Consider the following 16,552-nt stretch of genomic DNA (forward strand, 5'->3'; position numbering starts at 1 on the left):
AAGTTTAGGTGTCACAGTTTGTCACTGCAAAGTCCCCAATTTCAACAAGCTGATTCTGGTGAAGATCAGAAAAGTACCCAGAGAGACAGTAATGGCAGTTCCAGAACAAGCCCTCAACTTAAAACATTTGCTCATTTCTTTGGCCAGGGCAACTAACAACAAACCATTCGTGTATTTTGTCATCCGGGGGATGATGTGGCTAGGCGTCTTAGTAGAAAAGAAAAAAGTTTGTGATAGGGTACTGAGGTATATTCACAGATCAGTGGCCCTTCAATGGCCACACTTAATGAAGGCAGGCTGCTAGCAAAAGGTATTAAAAAATATTTACTTAGTATTTGTTACTTATGGGTGTATGGGGGGGGGCTGCATGAATATATGTGTATTGCATCTGTGCAGGAGCCCACCGAGGTTAGAAGAGGGTATCAGATCTCACACCCAGTTTGTGAGCCATCTGATGCGGTGCTGGGAATCACACTCCGGTTATCTGCAAGGACAGAAAGCGCTTTGAACTGCTAAGCCATTTCTCCAGCCCCTGAAAAGGCATTTTCAGGATTTTATTTTTAAAGTTTAAATTATGTGCCTGTGTATGTCTCATAGGCAAATACGAGTGCAGTGCTGTTGGGGGCCAGATGAAGGCTGCAGATGTCCTGAACTGGGAGTTACAGGTGGCTCACGGCCTTTGAAAGATAAATATATGGTCCTAATCACTCAACTATCTTTTTCAGCCCCTCCCCCGAAAGCACTGTAATTTTATTGCTTAGTCATTGTGCCCTTAGAGGAGTACAGGGAAGGAGAGACTGCTGACAGCTGTATCATCACGCAAAGAGAAAGAACTCTGAGATGTAAAGCACCTTAGCTCACAGGCTAATGTCCCAGAGTAGACCAGGCTCTGGCACACAGTAGGTGTTCTGTAAATGTGTGGATGGCTCTGGTACACAGTAGGCCTTCTACTTTTCCAGAGAGCAAACAGGAAGCACAGAGAAAGACCTTAGCTCATTCTCATTACCACTAAGACTCAGAAGCACAGCCGCAAAGTCTGACGGTATGTCTTTGACCAGTATCTGGCAATAACGGTGGGGTCCAATCTGTGAGGTCCTCAAAGGGACCATACACATTCACCTCCATCTCTGACTAAGTGGTCAGTACACACACGTACACACAGATGGTGTATTTTCAAATTTACTCACGTGATAGGGCATCTCTGATTGTGACTGTCTGTACATCTTTAAACATGTTGACCTCACCTCTTTATTAAGACTGATCAGCTTCTGGAGAAAAGGGGCCACTTGCCAAGTGTTTTCCATTCACCCCTTTACCTCCTACATAGTTAATACTTAGCAGTTAGTTTTTTTTTTTTTTGATGAACACAAGTCAGACAATACCTATGTTGCCTGGAGCTTGGATCTCAGCCATTCAAAATATTCTTGAATGTAAATTTTATTTATTCACAAAAATAAATGTCCTAGACTCAATATTAAAATGTGTGCATACACGTAAATGATAATGACATCATACTAATATTGAATTATGTTTTATAATATAATTCTTTTAATATGTTCCAAGCCAAGTACGAAAGAGGAATAGGGTCTGGGAAGATAACTGGTAGGAAGAGCACTTGCTAATGAGTGTGAAGTCCTGAGTTCAGCCCCCAGCAATGAAGATTAGAAATATTCCGTCTTCTACATCAACTTTACAGGCCAAAGGTCAGCCAACCTTTTCTGTAAAGGATCGGGCCTGACAATAAATATTTCCACTGTATTGATCCAGATGGTAGCCATCAAAAGTATATGCTGTGTTGTTCTAGCCAAAGAGCTTCAAACACTGTATAAATAAATGACTTTGGCCACATCCCAATAAAACTTTATTTACAAAATTTCCATGGGTCAGGTTTGGCCTTCATGGCTGACTCTTATCACAGTCCAGTTGAACGACCCCCGTCCAATGCTTTAGCTCTTATATTTGGCCTGGGTGTGGTTAGAGATACCCTTTCATTTAGTTATAAAGAATGAGTAAGAACAGACAGTAGCTGAGTGCAGCCGTCAGTGGCTGAGATCTCGTGGGCTCTGATCCAGGCGGTGGCTAACTACAGGCAACAGTGGCTGAGTGCTCACGGGTCCTGATTCTAGATGCGGAGTAACCATCACTGGTCACTGGGTGAGTTTTCCTAAGCCTTGTGCTAGGTGACTCCTCCCCCCTTTTTAAAAAAATCATCATCTCTGATTTCCTCAGTAGAATCAAGATTACCAGTTCCATTATACAGATGAAGAAAGTAAGTCTGGGGCAAGACTTTTTATCATTTTAAGATAGCAAGGTAAGTCACCAAGACTCACAAGTCTCTGAAAACCAGCTTATGGACACAGACCCAGACTGAAGGGCTATGCAAAAACAAGAACAAGCCCAAGCCAGATCCATCTGGATTCCAGAATGCATCTGCCTACCCCCAGATATGATCAAATCAGGTAATCTTCTGAAAAATGTTGCTGGTCCAGTTCACAACATTTTCCAGGAGCAGCATAGACATTCTTAAGAAGCCTCTGCTCTGATGACACAGCTAAAGCCAACACACAGAGGAAAGATAGCCCCGAGTGCAAGGAACCAGGGTCACCAGGGATTTTTAGCAAAGTAACCTAGGAGCTGCCATCTCAGAGAGAAAGGCCCCCAGTAACGCCTCACATTCCAATGAGAAAAGCAAGACCAATAGTAACCATTATGATTCCAGCTCTCACTGTTGATCTAGCTACTGTGCATCAGCTTGGGTGGTATGCACTTGCCATATAGTAGCTCACTTCTTCCTTAAGACAATCTTAGGAAGTAAACTCTACATGCCAATTCATGACTGAAAATATTGAGGGACAGACTGTTTGAGAAATTGCCCAAAATTATATCACCAGAGTGAGGCTGCTGAAAATGTTTACACTTCAAAGTCTCTGATCCAACTCTAACTGTCCTGTGCTGATTTCAGTAGAACATGAATCTCTGAAACAGTTTCTAAGTCGATCTCCACTGATAGCTTAGCTTGGACGGTGACAACTAAGTACTGTTAGAAATCCTGAAAACAAGCTAAAACACCCAGGCGTGCTTGGTCTTGACTCAATGACATCATTAGCTTAAACCTTCCCCATTCCTAGTTCCAGGTCATCAACAAACCTTCATGTAAAAACCCAAGCCTGCACATGCATGCTTTTTGAAAGTCAACTGCCAATAGATTAAGTACTTGGCAATTTGAGAATGGGCATGATCACGAGTTGCTCAGTAACAGACACAATTACCCACCTACCTGCCATGTCCTCCTCTGAAGAGCTAGCTACTGGCCACATGTGGCAAATGGGGGTGCTTACAAGAAACATACCTTCTTGCACAAGACCCTTCTCTTTACACTCATGCTTATTTAAGACAGTGTCATGATTAGATCCAAAAAATCCACATAAACATAAAAGTTATTATAGTTTGCATTTGTTTATAAGATGAGAATATTTATAATGTTCTTAGCCTGGGTCCTTTCTTTTCACGTGTTTTGAAATATCTAAAGCACTCTTCCCTATATAATGTCTCTTGAGCCCCTAAATGATTCAGTTGTTCTTGCTGTTATTCCCATTTTGTAGAAGGAGAAACTGAGGTTCAGATATTAGGGTTATATAAGGTCAAATCAAGACTAAGTTGCAGAATCAAAATGTGTCTCTTCTTCGTGTGTGTATCATATATATATATATGTATATGTGTACATATGATATGCTTGTGCACAAATGGTTGTGCAAGGTACTAGTACGTCATACACACTTGTGGAGGTCAAGGAACAACCTCAAGTGTTAGCCCTCAACCTCCACCTTGTCGAAGACATTGCTCACTACTGTGTACTCTCTTGCCATAAGGACCCTAGGGTTACTGCTTCCAGTTCAGATGGGCGCTGAGGATTCAAACTCGGGTCCTATCTCTTGCCCAGCCTCAGATGTTCATCTCTTCAAATGCCTTTCCTCAGCGCAGGTTACTAGCGCTGGAAATATCTGATGTGTGCTGTCACTATCGCCCTGGAAACCAATTGATAGCTAATTATTAATACCTATGAAAATATCTTGTTACAAAGCATCAGTTAAGTTTACCCAAACCACACAGAATTAAATAGTTTAAACCTGAACATCTGACCTTTGGGAGCTGACTGAGGACTCTGCTCAGAAATGAACAAGGGACCGTCCTCATTGATACATGCTTCTAGAATCCAGTAGGATCTGTTTTCTTGTTTCAAGAATACGTTTTATTAGAGGAGGCAAGCTTAAAGTTTAGGAAGGACTGGGTGACAATGGCTACTTTTGACAGACCACATGACCTTGTCATGTCCCTCTCCCCATCTATAAAATGGGTAGGCGTAGTCCTGCGTCACTCCGTTTCCCTGCAGTGATTGCAAAGATCTATGTGGAATTAAAAAAAAAAAAATCTTCTGCAAATCACAGTGAACCACACAGGGACGCTATTTCTAAACTCGCACAATGATCATGTTCCTGCTTTTAGAACTGACGTCTTCACATTTCAAGAAATCAGAAACAGGCAGAACGACTCTTTTCAATAGAGAGTCCTGAGTCCTGGTTGTCCTTTTGAGATAGGTGCTGATGTCAGCTCAATCAAGAAATTATTAACCTCCATTCGGTTACTTAAAATAAACTCTACTGGCTGATTAAATGTTCTTGAACACCAAGAAAACATTCCCCTGCAGTTACGAACGGCAAAGGCATCCTTCAAAACTATTTAAAATCAATAATAAAAACCATTTCGATGTATATAAACAAGTTAATGGAGTAGGCGAAAACAAAGCAAATTTCTTAATGAGAGGCCCTGTTGCCCCCTCTAGGCGCCTGCAGTAAAAGCTGGTCTCCGACTCTCCTCCCCAGGAGCCTGGCTGCTGCTGTTCATCTAACGTCTGACTTAGGCCAGGGGGGAAATGACATCACCGGGGTGGAAAACCGATCCTGCACTGGGAAACTTTCTACCTGCTTTCCATTTGTCATAATTATTTTGCACAATGCAGCTGCCATTTGCATAATTTTGAGGCGTGTCATTATCTCAATTGAAAATTGTTTTAATATGGCTGAATAACTTACAATGACATCAGCCAAAGTCCTAATGAAATATACAAGTATAATCATACAGCTAATTACCAGCCGTGTTAGCATTAAAAAACAAATCATGCATAATATTAGACTATGTATAAGCAGCTGAGGATTATAAATAGAGCCGCCCTCTCTCCACAAACCCCTAGAGTTTACTTTTAAATGGCAAGATTAATTTTTCTGAGGTATGGCTCATACAGTAGATACGAAATGCTTAGATCATTACAATTCCCCACAAGGAACAATTAAAAAGAGATCGTGTGTTTAAAAACGTATCTATTCATTGTCAACAGTTCTGACAGACAGATGGGATCTTCTGTGGCTCCTATTCTTAAATCAGCATTCGCCATTTAGTTACATCAACAGAAAATAAACAGGACCTAGTGGGGTCAACTCGGGGTCTTTTAAACAAATATTCCAATTTCAATTAAAAAAAAAAAAAAAAAAAGAATGACCACAAATATCCCATAAAACACTGAATGATTTCCTCCTGGGTTTAGTCCGAAGTCTGTTAGGCACCAGCTCTTTTCTGGATATTTAATCCTTCCCTTCTCCAGATCACAGGCCATGTTGAAGTAATAAATTTGAAAAGCAAATAATAAGAAATCAGGAAGGGGGAGGGAGAAGGAAGACAGCTGCGCAGGAAAGTTGGGTCGGGGGAGGGGCCTGAGCCCGGGGGGAAGGCGCTCAACCTGTTGGTGGGCTGCGGGGGTCCCACTCCGCATACACACACACACACACACACACACCCACACACACACACACACACACACACACCACCTTAGTCAGGCGGCAGGCGGAGCCCGGGAAACCGACCGCTTAAACCCTGCTCTTGCCGGGGAGGGCGGGGGAGGGGTGTGTGCGGAGAGGAGGGCGGAGCTTATTTCCGAAAAGGCAGATTCCTGGGCCGAGGTTCTGACGAACTCCCTTAATTAACCAGCCGCGGACCACTGAGGGGTAATTCGATCCCGGGGAGAGGGAGTGAGCTAGCGAGGCCAAAAGTGCAATCAACTCCATCAGCTCCAGGAATTTCTGCCTGGGCTGGCAGCTCCCGGGCCCCCGAGGAGTTCAGCACCGAACCACTCATTTAACAACAGACCTACCTCGAAAGCTCGCGAGCCTGGCGCCGAGCGAGCTGCCCTCAAAAGTCTCAGTTTGCTCACCCTGCTCTGTCTCGGGAGACACAAAGCCGTGCGCCCTCCCTCCAGCCGCGCCCTGGGCGCAGACTCCCCAAAATAGTTCCCGTGTGTGTGTGTGTGTGTGTGTGTGTGTGTGTGTGTGTGTGTGTAGGGGGGTGGGGACCACGCCACCGAGCTCGGCCCTCGGACCCGGGGAGCCCGGAGAGCGGCGGTCACACCCGCAGTGACAGAGCCCGAGGGAGGTGGCCCGGTGGCATCGCCGCGGGGTCCCCTCCGCGTCCACTCCGCGCGCGGCCCCGCACCGCCGCACCGCAGAGGCCCCTGCGCCCGGCCCCACACCCCACTGGAAGGCGTCCACTTCGCGTGGAGTCGCTGGAAACCAGAACATCAAATGGTTCCGAGGGGAGGGGTGGGAGGGGGGAGTGGGCGCGAGATAGTTCTTAAAGCCGAACGTGTTTGTGCCGGTTACTCGACCGCTTTGAAATCCGCCCGGGCAGATGCGCAAGTTATTTGAATGTATTATCCCAGTACCTGTCATTTATCACTTCAGTCAACACGCCTTTGCCAACTCAATCGCTTTTGATCTCATTCTGCCTCCGTTTCGTAATTTCCGCCCTCTTAAACATATCAAATACTTAAAAGAAAAAAAAAAACCGTGAACAATATCAAAACCCACCAAAAGAAATCTACCCGGCCCAAGAGCCAGGCACAAAGGTAAAACCAAAAAAAAAAATTAATAATAATAATAAATAAATTAATAATAATAATAATTAAAAAATTAAAAATTAAAAAATATGTGTATTAAAGCACGGGATATTAATCTTCAGGGGGAGGTAGCAAAGCGAGCACACACACACTCTCTCTCTCTCTCTCTCTCTCTCTCTCACACACACACACCCTGGAACAAAACCCTTCTCGACAAGTTATTTGATCTTGACTAAAATCAGCAGTTGGACGGTTTTTGTGAAGCTGACAGCCAAACTCTGACAATGGTAAAATACTCCAGCCCCAGTTAGTGGCGCTACCCCTTTAAAAAACGAGCGGATCCTGCTCACCGCAGAACTGAATACAGTATTTTCAAGCTTGCCTTATAATACGCATTACTGGAGGGGGGGGGGTGGATAATAAAGAAGGAAGAGAGGGAGAGATAGGTTTACCACCTCGCCATGGTCGCTGTTTCTGCCCTGGGGAGTGTCTTCGGGGAGGAAATAAAGTTTTGAGCTGGATAAAAGTTGCCGGCTGGTCCTTTCTTCCCACAGCAGCTGGAGCTCCGCTATGCAAATCGGATCCTTTGGCGTACATCTTACAAAGAAAAAGTCGCCAAGGGACAAGATTCTTGGTTTGCCTTCAAGGTGGAACTGAAAAGCCTTATAGAAAATATAAGGTCCGTGCAATCCACACGGTGAGCCGACCCACTGTAGGGGGAGAGAGAGAGAGAGAGAGAGAGAGAGAGAGAGAGAGAGAGAGAGGGAGAGAGAGAAAAGCACCACTTAAATAATGTAGCCATCAAGCACAAATATCTATTCCCAGGCACATTCACACACAAGACAGCCAGACTCTCAGTACAGACCGGCCCACAGATAGAAGACTGGGTGAAAAATATTACAGAACCCACTAATTTTCTGCTTCCAAAAAAAAAAAAAGAAAAAAAAAAAAAGAAAGCCCTCCGGCTGCCCACCACCCCTCCCCAGTTCCCCATATGAGGCGATAAAATTACATTGTGTAGGTATGATCAGCGCTGGGGATTTTTTTTTTTTAACAATAAAAATTATTTTTTTTTTGGGGGGGGGATGCAGAAGGCAAAAGTTTGGTGAAAAGTTTGTGGGGGGTGTGGAGGGGGGTGGGGGGGTGGGTGAGCTAGGGGGCCGGGGGTTGCCGGGGGGGGCGCCAGGATCGCAGGAGCGGAGGAGAGCGAAATACCTGGAGTGAGTTGGGCTCCATCTCGACGTTCTGAATTGATTGAACTCAACATTCTCTCCAAACTTGTTGGCTTGAATGGATTGCATCAGGTCCTGGCAGGGAAAAGCATTCTCCGCTTGCAGCCGGCGTGATGTCTCAATATAAAACTAAGCTCTCGCCTCCCCCTCGGCACCAAAATGATTGAAAATATATCCTAATATTTCCTCGGCGACTCAATTTTCATCTCATGTCAAAAATAGGTGGGTCTGCTGCCGAAGATGGGCTGATCAAATTAGAAATAGGGAGAAGGACTACGTCCGAGCTCGGCGGGAAGCTAGTGGATCAAGGCAAAAAACCGACAGGAAGATGTAAAAAAAAGAGAAACCCACCCTAAAACCAAGTAATGAGGCTGTTTTTCTCTTCTTGGTGCCTAGTATCTGCGGGTAACGTCGGCTGAGATTTTTGGAGCAGACCAAGGCTCTCGAGCTTTGCTGTGCATCTGACAGGACCTGCTTGTATATGTCTAATATAAAGAACATTTCCTGCAGAGATTCCGGGGCGCCGCTCCTCTTTCTAATGCTCCTTAGCAGATTTGCTGTTATTAGACATGTAGATTTGTTTGATAGTTAAATTACGCTTCCTCACTGCCATGTTTGAGAGAACTAATCTGTTAAATTATCTTCTGATGCCTATTTACACGGAAGGGAAAAGTGGGTTATCGATTATATAAACATATAAATATTAATGCATTTGTTCGCTTCTCAAAAAAAAATACTCAGCATGAAGAAAAAAAAAGGAAGAAGAAGAGCAGAAAGACAAGTGAGCAGTGCACACACGTCTCGTGATTTTGCAACAATATTGAGCAGACAGCAACTGCATTTAGGGAGAGGAACAATAAACCGTGCATGATAAATCAATACATGCGAGCCGCGAGTCTGCTCGGAATATGAATTCGGGCTCCGGGTTCTGCGTGTGCATTCTTTAATTTTGAAGTATATACACTCGTACGTGTTTACAATGCTGATGGACGCCAAGGGCTCTCTCGAATGATAATGTGTTTATATAACCCGGCGCTACAGGAATAATATACCGACTCCTACCCCACCCCCACCCCTCCCCTGCCCCCCCCTAAAAAAAAGGGAGGGGGAGCTTTCTCTGTAATAGTTTGAAACTGAAAAAATAATCCATTTGCAAACTAGTTAAATATCATCAGAAATTAAGCTGTTAGAAACGGAGGCGGAGGGGGGGGGGCGGTTAGACGCCGTAAGACAATAAAGGTTTTTAAATGTGTATATTTATTGTTCTGGAGCCCTGGAGCACTGCGCGGTTTGCATGCACGGCTATTATGCAAACAGAGAAACTTAAGAGCGACCGAACAAGGAGCAGGCAGAGCCTGCAAAGCCCTCTCTCGCTGCGACCCAGCTGCCGGTCCTCCGCCTGGCTCGCTTGCATTTTCGCAGCGTTGATGTAAAATGGTGTACTCGCTCTCCCACCCCTTCCCGGCTCTCCTCCCACTCTTTCCAGCACCCCCACCCCCCCACCCCCCAGCGATTTTATTATATTGGCACCAATCTTTCCAGAGTGGGTCTGGCAGGCTAAAAAAGTAAACACGTACTATATGGGGGAATAAGGTTTGTATATAGTACGACAGTTGAAACTCGATACGCGATAAAATTACAGGATGTTGAAATTACTAGCAAGCTATTTTTAACGCTTTCGCAACGTTTCACCTCTACTCGCAGCATCGAGTTGAGACAGGATTACTTTAATGAAAATTATATTCACATGGCTGAAGTTAATACACCCAGCAGAGCACAAACGCCTCGTCTTCGGTGAACTGGCAGTGGAAGGACCCTCCGTGTGTGTTTTGACGCTTTTTTTCCATAACGTCTGCCTCCGCTGCAGTAAGAATTAGGGCACTTAACATTATCTAAACCACATTTTTGATTCAGAACATGGAGAAGTCATAAAAAGGCAAGATCTATCTTGTTTCTATACACACAGAGATAAACGAAAGAAAATGGCAGATCTTCCAATTACAATAAGTAATAAAAGCCCATGCCAAAAAGCCCGTATTCTGGAAGCTGTCGAAAAGCTATTTTAATAATTTAAAGTAATATTCCAACTCTGCACCATGGGGGAGGACAGTGTACCAATTTACAGTCTCCCATCTTTTGCATTAGCCAAATTATGACTTGCACACCACTCCTTAATTATCTTCCTTGAAATTTCATCTGATCTTACCATTTCATAAACACGGGTTAGAGAGAGAAATTACAGCCCTTTTGCCCTCTCTCTTTAACTTTATGGTGCTCACTGCAGACGTTTGATTAGAATAACCCATTTTGTTCATTTTTAACATATGAATGGACTTGACTGAAGGGCGTTTTACATATTTAAAAAAATATTCATGAGATGCCTCGGGGCTTCTGTTAGCCTCTGTCCTGTTACTGTAAACATATATGTTCAATTCAAGAGACGATATATTAAAAAACTTGGGTTGCTGTATTTTGACAAGATTTTCTTTGAGATCAACTGTGAGTCAGTTTCCTGCCTGACCAAGGCGGCTGCATTTATGCAGGAAACCTCGACACAGTGCCTGAGGGCACCCCTGGTTTGTGTATTAAACCTCTCCTAAAAACACACACAGCCTTCCACAGCATTTGAGCAACTTGGGTAGTCTTTAAGTGTCTGTAAATGACTTCACCTAATTAGAACCCTTCTCCCATGTCTCTTGAAAGGAGGCACCACACTAGGCTGCACACTGCTTAATCTCCCCTGATAAGGTTTCCCAAACCTAGCTCTGAATATTTCTGAATATTTGCATTTTTAAAGATCACATCCATGCTAGATCTCCAAACTGTGTCTCTCCCCCTCTTTCTCCAGCACCATGAGCCCCACTCCCAATGAGCACAATAAGTCTCCTAAATCAATGCTCTATCCAATACTGAGAAAGGCTTTTAAAATCACACTGTTAGTGCCCCCCCCCGAAAAAAATTCTCTCTGTTTTACCTCTTTAATGTGATGTTTGATAGACACCTGTAAATTATCTGTGTAGCAACTATCCATACAAAGAAAGTTTCAATTAAGATAAGGAGATTGTATTGAAACAGTTCTTTGAAGTAATGTAGTTAATAGCCTGTTTGATTTCTGCTTGTGAGAGAGCAATAACGTGGATTCAGGCTCCATCAATCACAGAGCAGATGTAAGGCTCGAGACACCGACACCCAGGGGAACAGAGGCAAACTCTTGCAGCGCAGGGTCCCTGGGCTAATGTAAAGTAAATACTCATAAACAGATTGAATGTTGTAAGAAGACAATCCATTCAAGACAGTTATAATCATGAAAGCAACTGCTTTATTTATCTATAAAAAGGCTTGTAGCTGTGACTGGCTGGGCATAAGAGGAGGATTGTATGTTTACAGGAACTACTATTTTTCTTTTCTTTCTTCTTGTACTGAAACACAGTAACCTCCACCCACACGTCTATATGCCTGCTGCTTTATGGGCTCCCAAATCAACTAAGTTACCTGATATATTTAAAAGGTTCAAAAATTAAAAAAAAAAAAATCATACCCTGGGCCTCAAGGGGTTGGGGTGGGGGGGCAGAGACACATTATTCAGTGAGTGTGTGAATCGTTCCATAAAGGATCAGAAGGATTAAGGTAGCTGCAAAACCCAGCAGTGACATAATTAGGCAGCTCGGGCTATAATAAACAGGATCATAAAAAAAAAAAAAAAAAAAAAAAAAAAAAAGTATAGTTTGAAGAAAGAAGGCGTCCATTTCGAAACCTCCAATGGTTTCCACTCACCTCTGGGCTTCCCCTCCCCCAAATTGCAAAAGGCAACTGAAGCATTTTTGACCTTGGCTGTAATAATACTTCATGTTTTAGCACTTTAGTCAGCATTTTATCTACTAATTGCTACACACTACCGCATGTGGCTCGAATCTGCCACTGCAGCTTGCTTTCATTGGGGAGCGAATTGCCTGATAAAAACTGGGAACTCAACCTGGCTATTTCCTTTCTGCCTCCCCCTCGGCGCCCCCACCCCCTCCAATTTTTTATTTTTTATTTTTCTTTCTCTTGCAGCCAGAAAATTTCTACTCATTTTCTAGAAAAATCCCACGAGGATGAAAACAGGGGCGGGGTGAATGGAACCCCAAAGTCCTTCCACAGAGCAAAAGGAAGAGAGTGGTGGGCAGCCCTGGGGGTGGGGCAAAGCGGGGAGGTGGATCGGGGCCTGCGGAGGGACGTGATGCCAGGTGAGCCCTAACACGCGGAGCTTGGGTAGTCCTGGGCAGGGCGACTGTCAGAGGGGTTCCAGCCGCCCACCTGGGGCTCTCCCCCTCTTTGATGGGCCAAGAAGTGGGGATCCAGGGGTAACTCCTAGACCGTGTGGATTGAACAGTGGCTTTAAAAGTCAGCCCGGTGTGATGGTCAGCCAGCGCCTGGCCCATCCCCCTGCGAGGCTGGCGCCACGATGAGACGGGGCTGGTTGGCGATCGTCAGAAGGCGGCCTCCAGCAGAGCCGGCTCGCGGGGCTGTGCAACAAGTCTACAGTTTAGGATGATAAACAGGGTTACACGGGTCAGTGCCTTCCCGGAGACCTCTAGTGGTCAAAGGTTGAGCTACACCTTAAATTTGGGACTCGTAGCTGCAGCAGCGGTCTTCTGGGCTGAGGTGGGGGCGGGATGCCAGTTCTCGACCAGCCTGGGGAGCAGTTTCCGAATGGATTTCGAACGGGACACAGGAAACTCGGAGAAAGACATCCTTGGGCAAAGGCCACATGACAGTCTTTGTGGACAGAAGAAACCCCAAGGTCCCTTCTTGTCCCAGATGAATCGCATATTTTCAGAGAAACTGGGTACAAATCATTTCCAGTCCTAATGCCAATGGACGAGTCTGTTTTGTTTTGTTTTCTATTTTTTTCGTAAATTAAAATTGAGTCCTAACTTACTTTAATCGCCCAAACGCTTCTTAATTTTAACCACCCATACCTTCTTTCAAGGCCTCTGACATTTATGACTTACTCAGCATACAGACACTGAACTTTTTTTTTAATGTCGTCTGCTCTGCAGGAATGTAACACACATGACTTTTAATGGCTCACAGTCTTTCGTGTTTGGGTATCACGCCGTTCCATCTCGAAAGGCGGTGCCAGAAAGGGTGGTGCTAACTCACAGACCTGGGTTCTTTAGATTCATCTGTGACTCACCTGGCTCTGGCTGGCCTTGAATTCAGAATCTGCCTGCCTCTGACTCCCAAGTGCTGGGACTAATGGCATGGGTCACCACATCTGACCTTAGTAAGATTTTTTTTTTTTCATTCCTAGCACAATTATCTTAGGTTATACTGAAATTAGAAGTCCCAGGTATCTGAGGCTATCTTGACACACACACACACACACACACACACACACACACACCCTTTGCTTCACTCGGGGTGGGGACTATTGGTGACTGTACGTTGCCTACAGAAATTTCCTCTGTGTGGTCTCAAGCAAACATTAATGGCGTCTTGGATTTGGCAATTTGCAACTCAAATTAATTTGACAAGCATTAAGCAACTTCTTATGTAGAAGCCCAGTGGCTTTGGTAGATGAATCACCACACTGAAAGTCAAGGAATGATTCTTCACCTACTTTCTGTGTCTCTGTGCCCATTGCTGTAATTACGTGCCCGAAGTAAAGCCTAATTCTGACTTTGCCGAAGTCTCTTAGCTAATTGTGGCACAATTATCTGGACTGGTCATCTGCTCTCAGTGTTCATTCATGCTGGGTTGTCAGCCAAACACACAGGAGTGTCCCTTGATGGAGTCTTAATTCTCCTTGGTGGGTGGTTGTGCGGACTTAGGACTTAGAGGTGAGTTTGCGTGGTAAACAACTGGGTATTTGCTTTTGAAGGATGCTTGTCCTCAGCTGTTCTTGATCGCTGTGTTTCCTATAGGCAGGATGTGAGGCTCTTTCCTCCATCACATGCTGTCTATTTGCTAAGACCTTTGGCTTCACTTCAGGCCCAAAGTGACAGGAACTTTGTGACCCTGACCTGAGACCTGCAAAACTGTGAACTCAAATGATTCTTTCTCCCTCCAAACTCCCCTCAAGCATTTGTCCCAGCAACAGAACACTAACTCAGCAAGTAAAGGACAGAGGTAATTGGCTAGATTATGATGGATAATTTTAGGTGTTGACTGGGTCACGGGGTGCCCACGTTTATGGCCAGACATTATCTTGGGTGTGTTTGGAAGGAAGTTACTGAATGGGTTTCACGTTTCGCTCAGCAGACTGAGTAGAGTGGACTGTGTCCTCTAATATGGACAGAAAGATAGTCAGGCCCCGTTAGCACAAACAGGTTAAGGAAGGGGCAACACCCCCACCCACTCGAGCTGGAAAGTTGGTATTTTCAGGCTCTCAGAGGGAACCCAAAAAGTGGCTCCTCTGGTCCACAGGCCTTTGCACTCAGACTGGAAGAACGTACCATCTCGCCTGGGTTTTGTGCTTTACTCACTTTAGCTCTCAGTATCGTAGTATCCATCAACGATCACACACATAGATGCTTTATAATAAATTAGTGCACACACACACACAAGCATGCACACGCCACACACACACACACACACACACACACACTCACATGTACTTTATTGGTTCTCTTCCCCTGGAGACCCTTGACTAATCCACAAATTAAACTTAAAAGTGTGCTAAAATCTGTCTCCAATTATTTTGCGACTAGCACCAAAAATCAAGGAAATATTTGAAACCCATCATTTGATAGCAGTAATAAGCTGCTTGTGCTAATAAGAAAAGAATGAAATTCAGGGCTGCATCCTTATTATTTATTTATTTAACTTCTGGTTTACTCTTCAGGAGAAATAAAAATGCCAAGCAACATTCACTTTGGGACTATAGCTATCAGTAGAGTTAAGCAAACATGTACAAAAGATACAGTGAGAATAAATTGCTGTATGCAATGAGCAGAATTGCTAATTTTGTTACTATTTGAGGCTTTCTTTCACATCAGTAAAATGTATGCATTAGTACTTTCTCCACTGACGTAATAAAATGTCTGGCTAAAAAAAAAAAAAGCCTTTTAAGGGATGAAGGCCTTATCATCATCATCATCATCACCATAGTTCTCCTCCTCCTCCTCGTCTTCATTGTTTTGGCTTGCGATCTGAAGGGGTGTAGTTCATTGAGGCTACAGAGGCAAGGAGGCAGCTGACCACATTGCCTCTGACCAGGCAGAAAACGGGGCTGGGTTGTTAACCTTCAAGTCCCACCTCCAGTGACTCATTTCCTCTAGAATGGTTCCCCCCACCCCAAAAGTTTCACAACCTTCCCAGCTGGGGACCAAGTATTCAAACACATGAGCCCATGGGGGACATTTTACTTTCAAGTCACAGCAATGTATAACAGACTCATGCCCCCCGTGTATGTATACAATTAGACCTAGATACACACATAGATGTCTAGACATCTATATATAGCATGTGCATGTGTATATGTATACACACACATTTATATATATACACAGACACATGCACATTTTTTTTTTTTGAGGTCAAGAAAGAACTACTTGTTCAGTGCTTAGAAGCACACCACGACCTAACCTGGCCCTGAACAAGGCATGCTGCCTCAGATTTCAGAGCAAGACCCCGATTCCTGTAGCCTATCACCTGTCTCTTACAGTCCAGTCCACATATATGCTTTAGCATTTTAAAGGGTTCAAGGTTCGTTTGGAGAATAGTAGCGTGTGACACATGTCGGTGGTATCAGATTCGCATTTTGGTGTCAGGAAATTAACCTTACTGGAACCCAGCCACGATTGTATATTTTCTGTGGCCGTTTCTGTGCTGACGTGGCATGGTGCGTAACTATGACAGAGACCCAATGTTCCTCGAAGTCTTTGGAGGACCCTGTTCAAGGGTGCAGTGTATATTCCTAGGCTAGGGAGAGGAGACTCAGTCAGGTGACCCCCTCAGGGTATGACTTGCCAAGAGCTCTAGAAAAATCTTCTTGGTAAACAGAGTTGGTAAATGTCCATAGTTCTGAAAGATACAGCTCACTGACTGAATACCAAGGATATTCATGCCACCAAGGAAGGCACAGCGCGATCCTTGGGTTTTGTCCTACCCAATGGATGACAGTGTCTTTCCTTTTTAGTGCTTGTCCTAAGGCATTGCATAATTTTGTTGGGTATTGTTAAATATTTATTGAGTTGTCTTGTCCGATATGGTTCAGCCACTGAGTGTGTGAAGGGACCCTTCAGAATGAAAGGCGCTATATAAACAGAGGATTATTTTATGAATTGTTGCAGGTTGCAGTATGGAAATGTGGTAATTTACCAATGTTGTATTAGCCTGCATGTGTCGGAAATGGCCAGGCATCACCCTGCCATTTAACTCTAATACCATT

The 16,552-nt window shown here is 44.3% G+C and overlaps 1 protein-coding gene across 1 annotated transcript in view; it reads right to left on the bottom strand.

Annotated features, from left to right (window-relative positions):
- The window catches only part of Arid5b (AT-rich interaction domain 5B), a 175,541-nt gene extending 167,362 nt beyond the window's left edge, over nt 1-8,179 (bottom strand). Inside the window, exons 1-2 of the mRNA XM_055598918.1 lie at nt 8,159-8,179; nt 7,399-7,653 (exon numbers count right to left, since the gene is read on the bottom strand). Coding sequence (XP_055454893.1) covers nt 7,399-7,653; nt 8,159-8,179 — 276 coding nt within the window. The remainder of the gene's footprint in view (nt 1-7,398; nt 7,654-8,158) is intronic.
- Nucleotides 8,180-16,552: the final 8,373 nt, after the last annotated feature.

Source organism: Psammomys obesus, unplaced genomic scaffold (genome assembly GCF_907164565.1).
Source record: "Psammomys obesus unplaced genomic scaffold, mPsaObe1.curated_primary_1811, whole genome shotgun sequence".
NCBI lineage: Eukaryota > Metazoa > Chordata > Mammalia > Rodentia > Muridae > Psammomys > Psammomys obesus.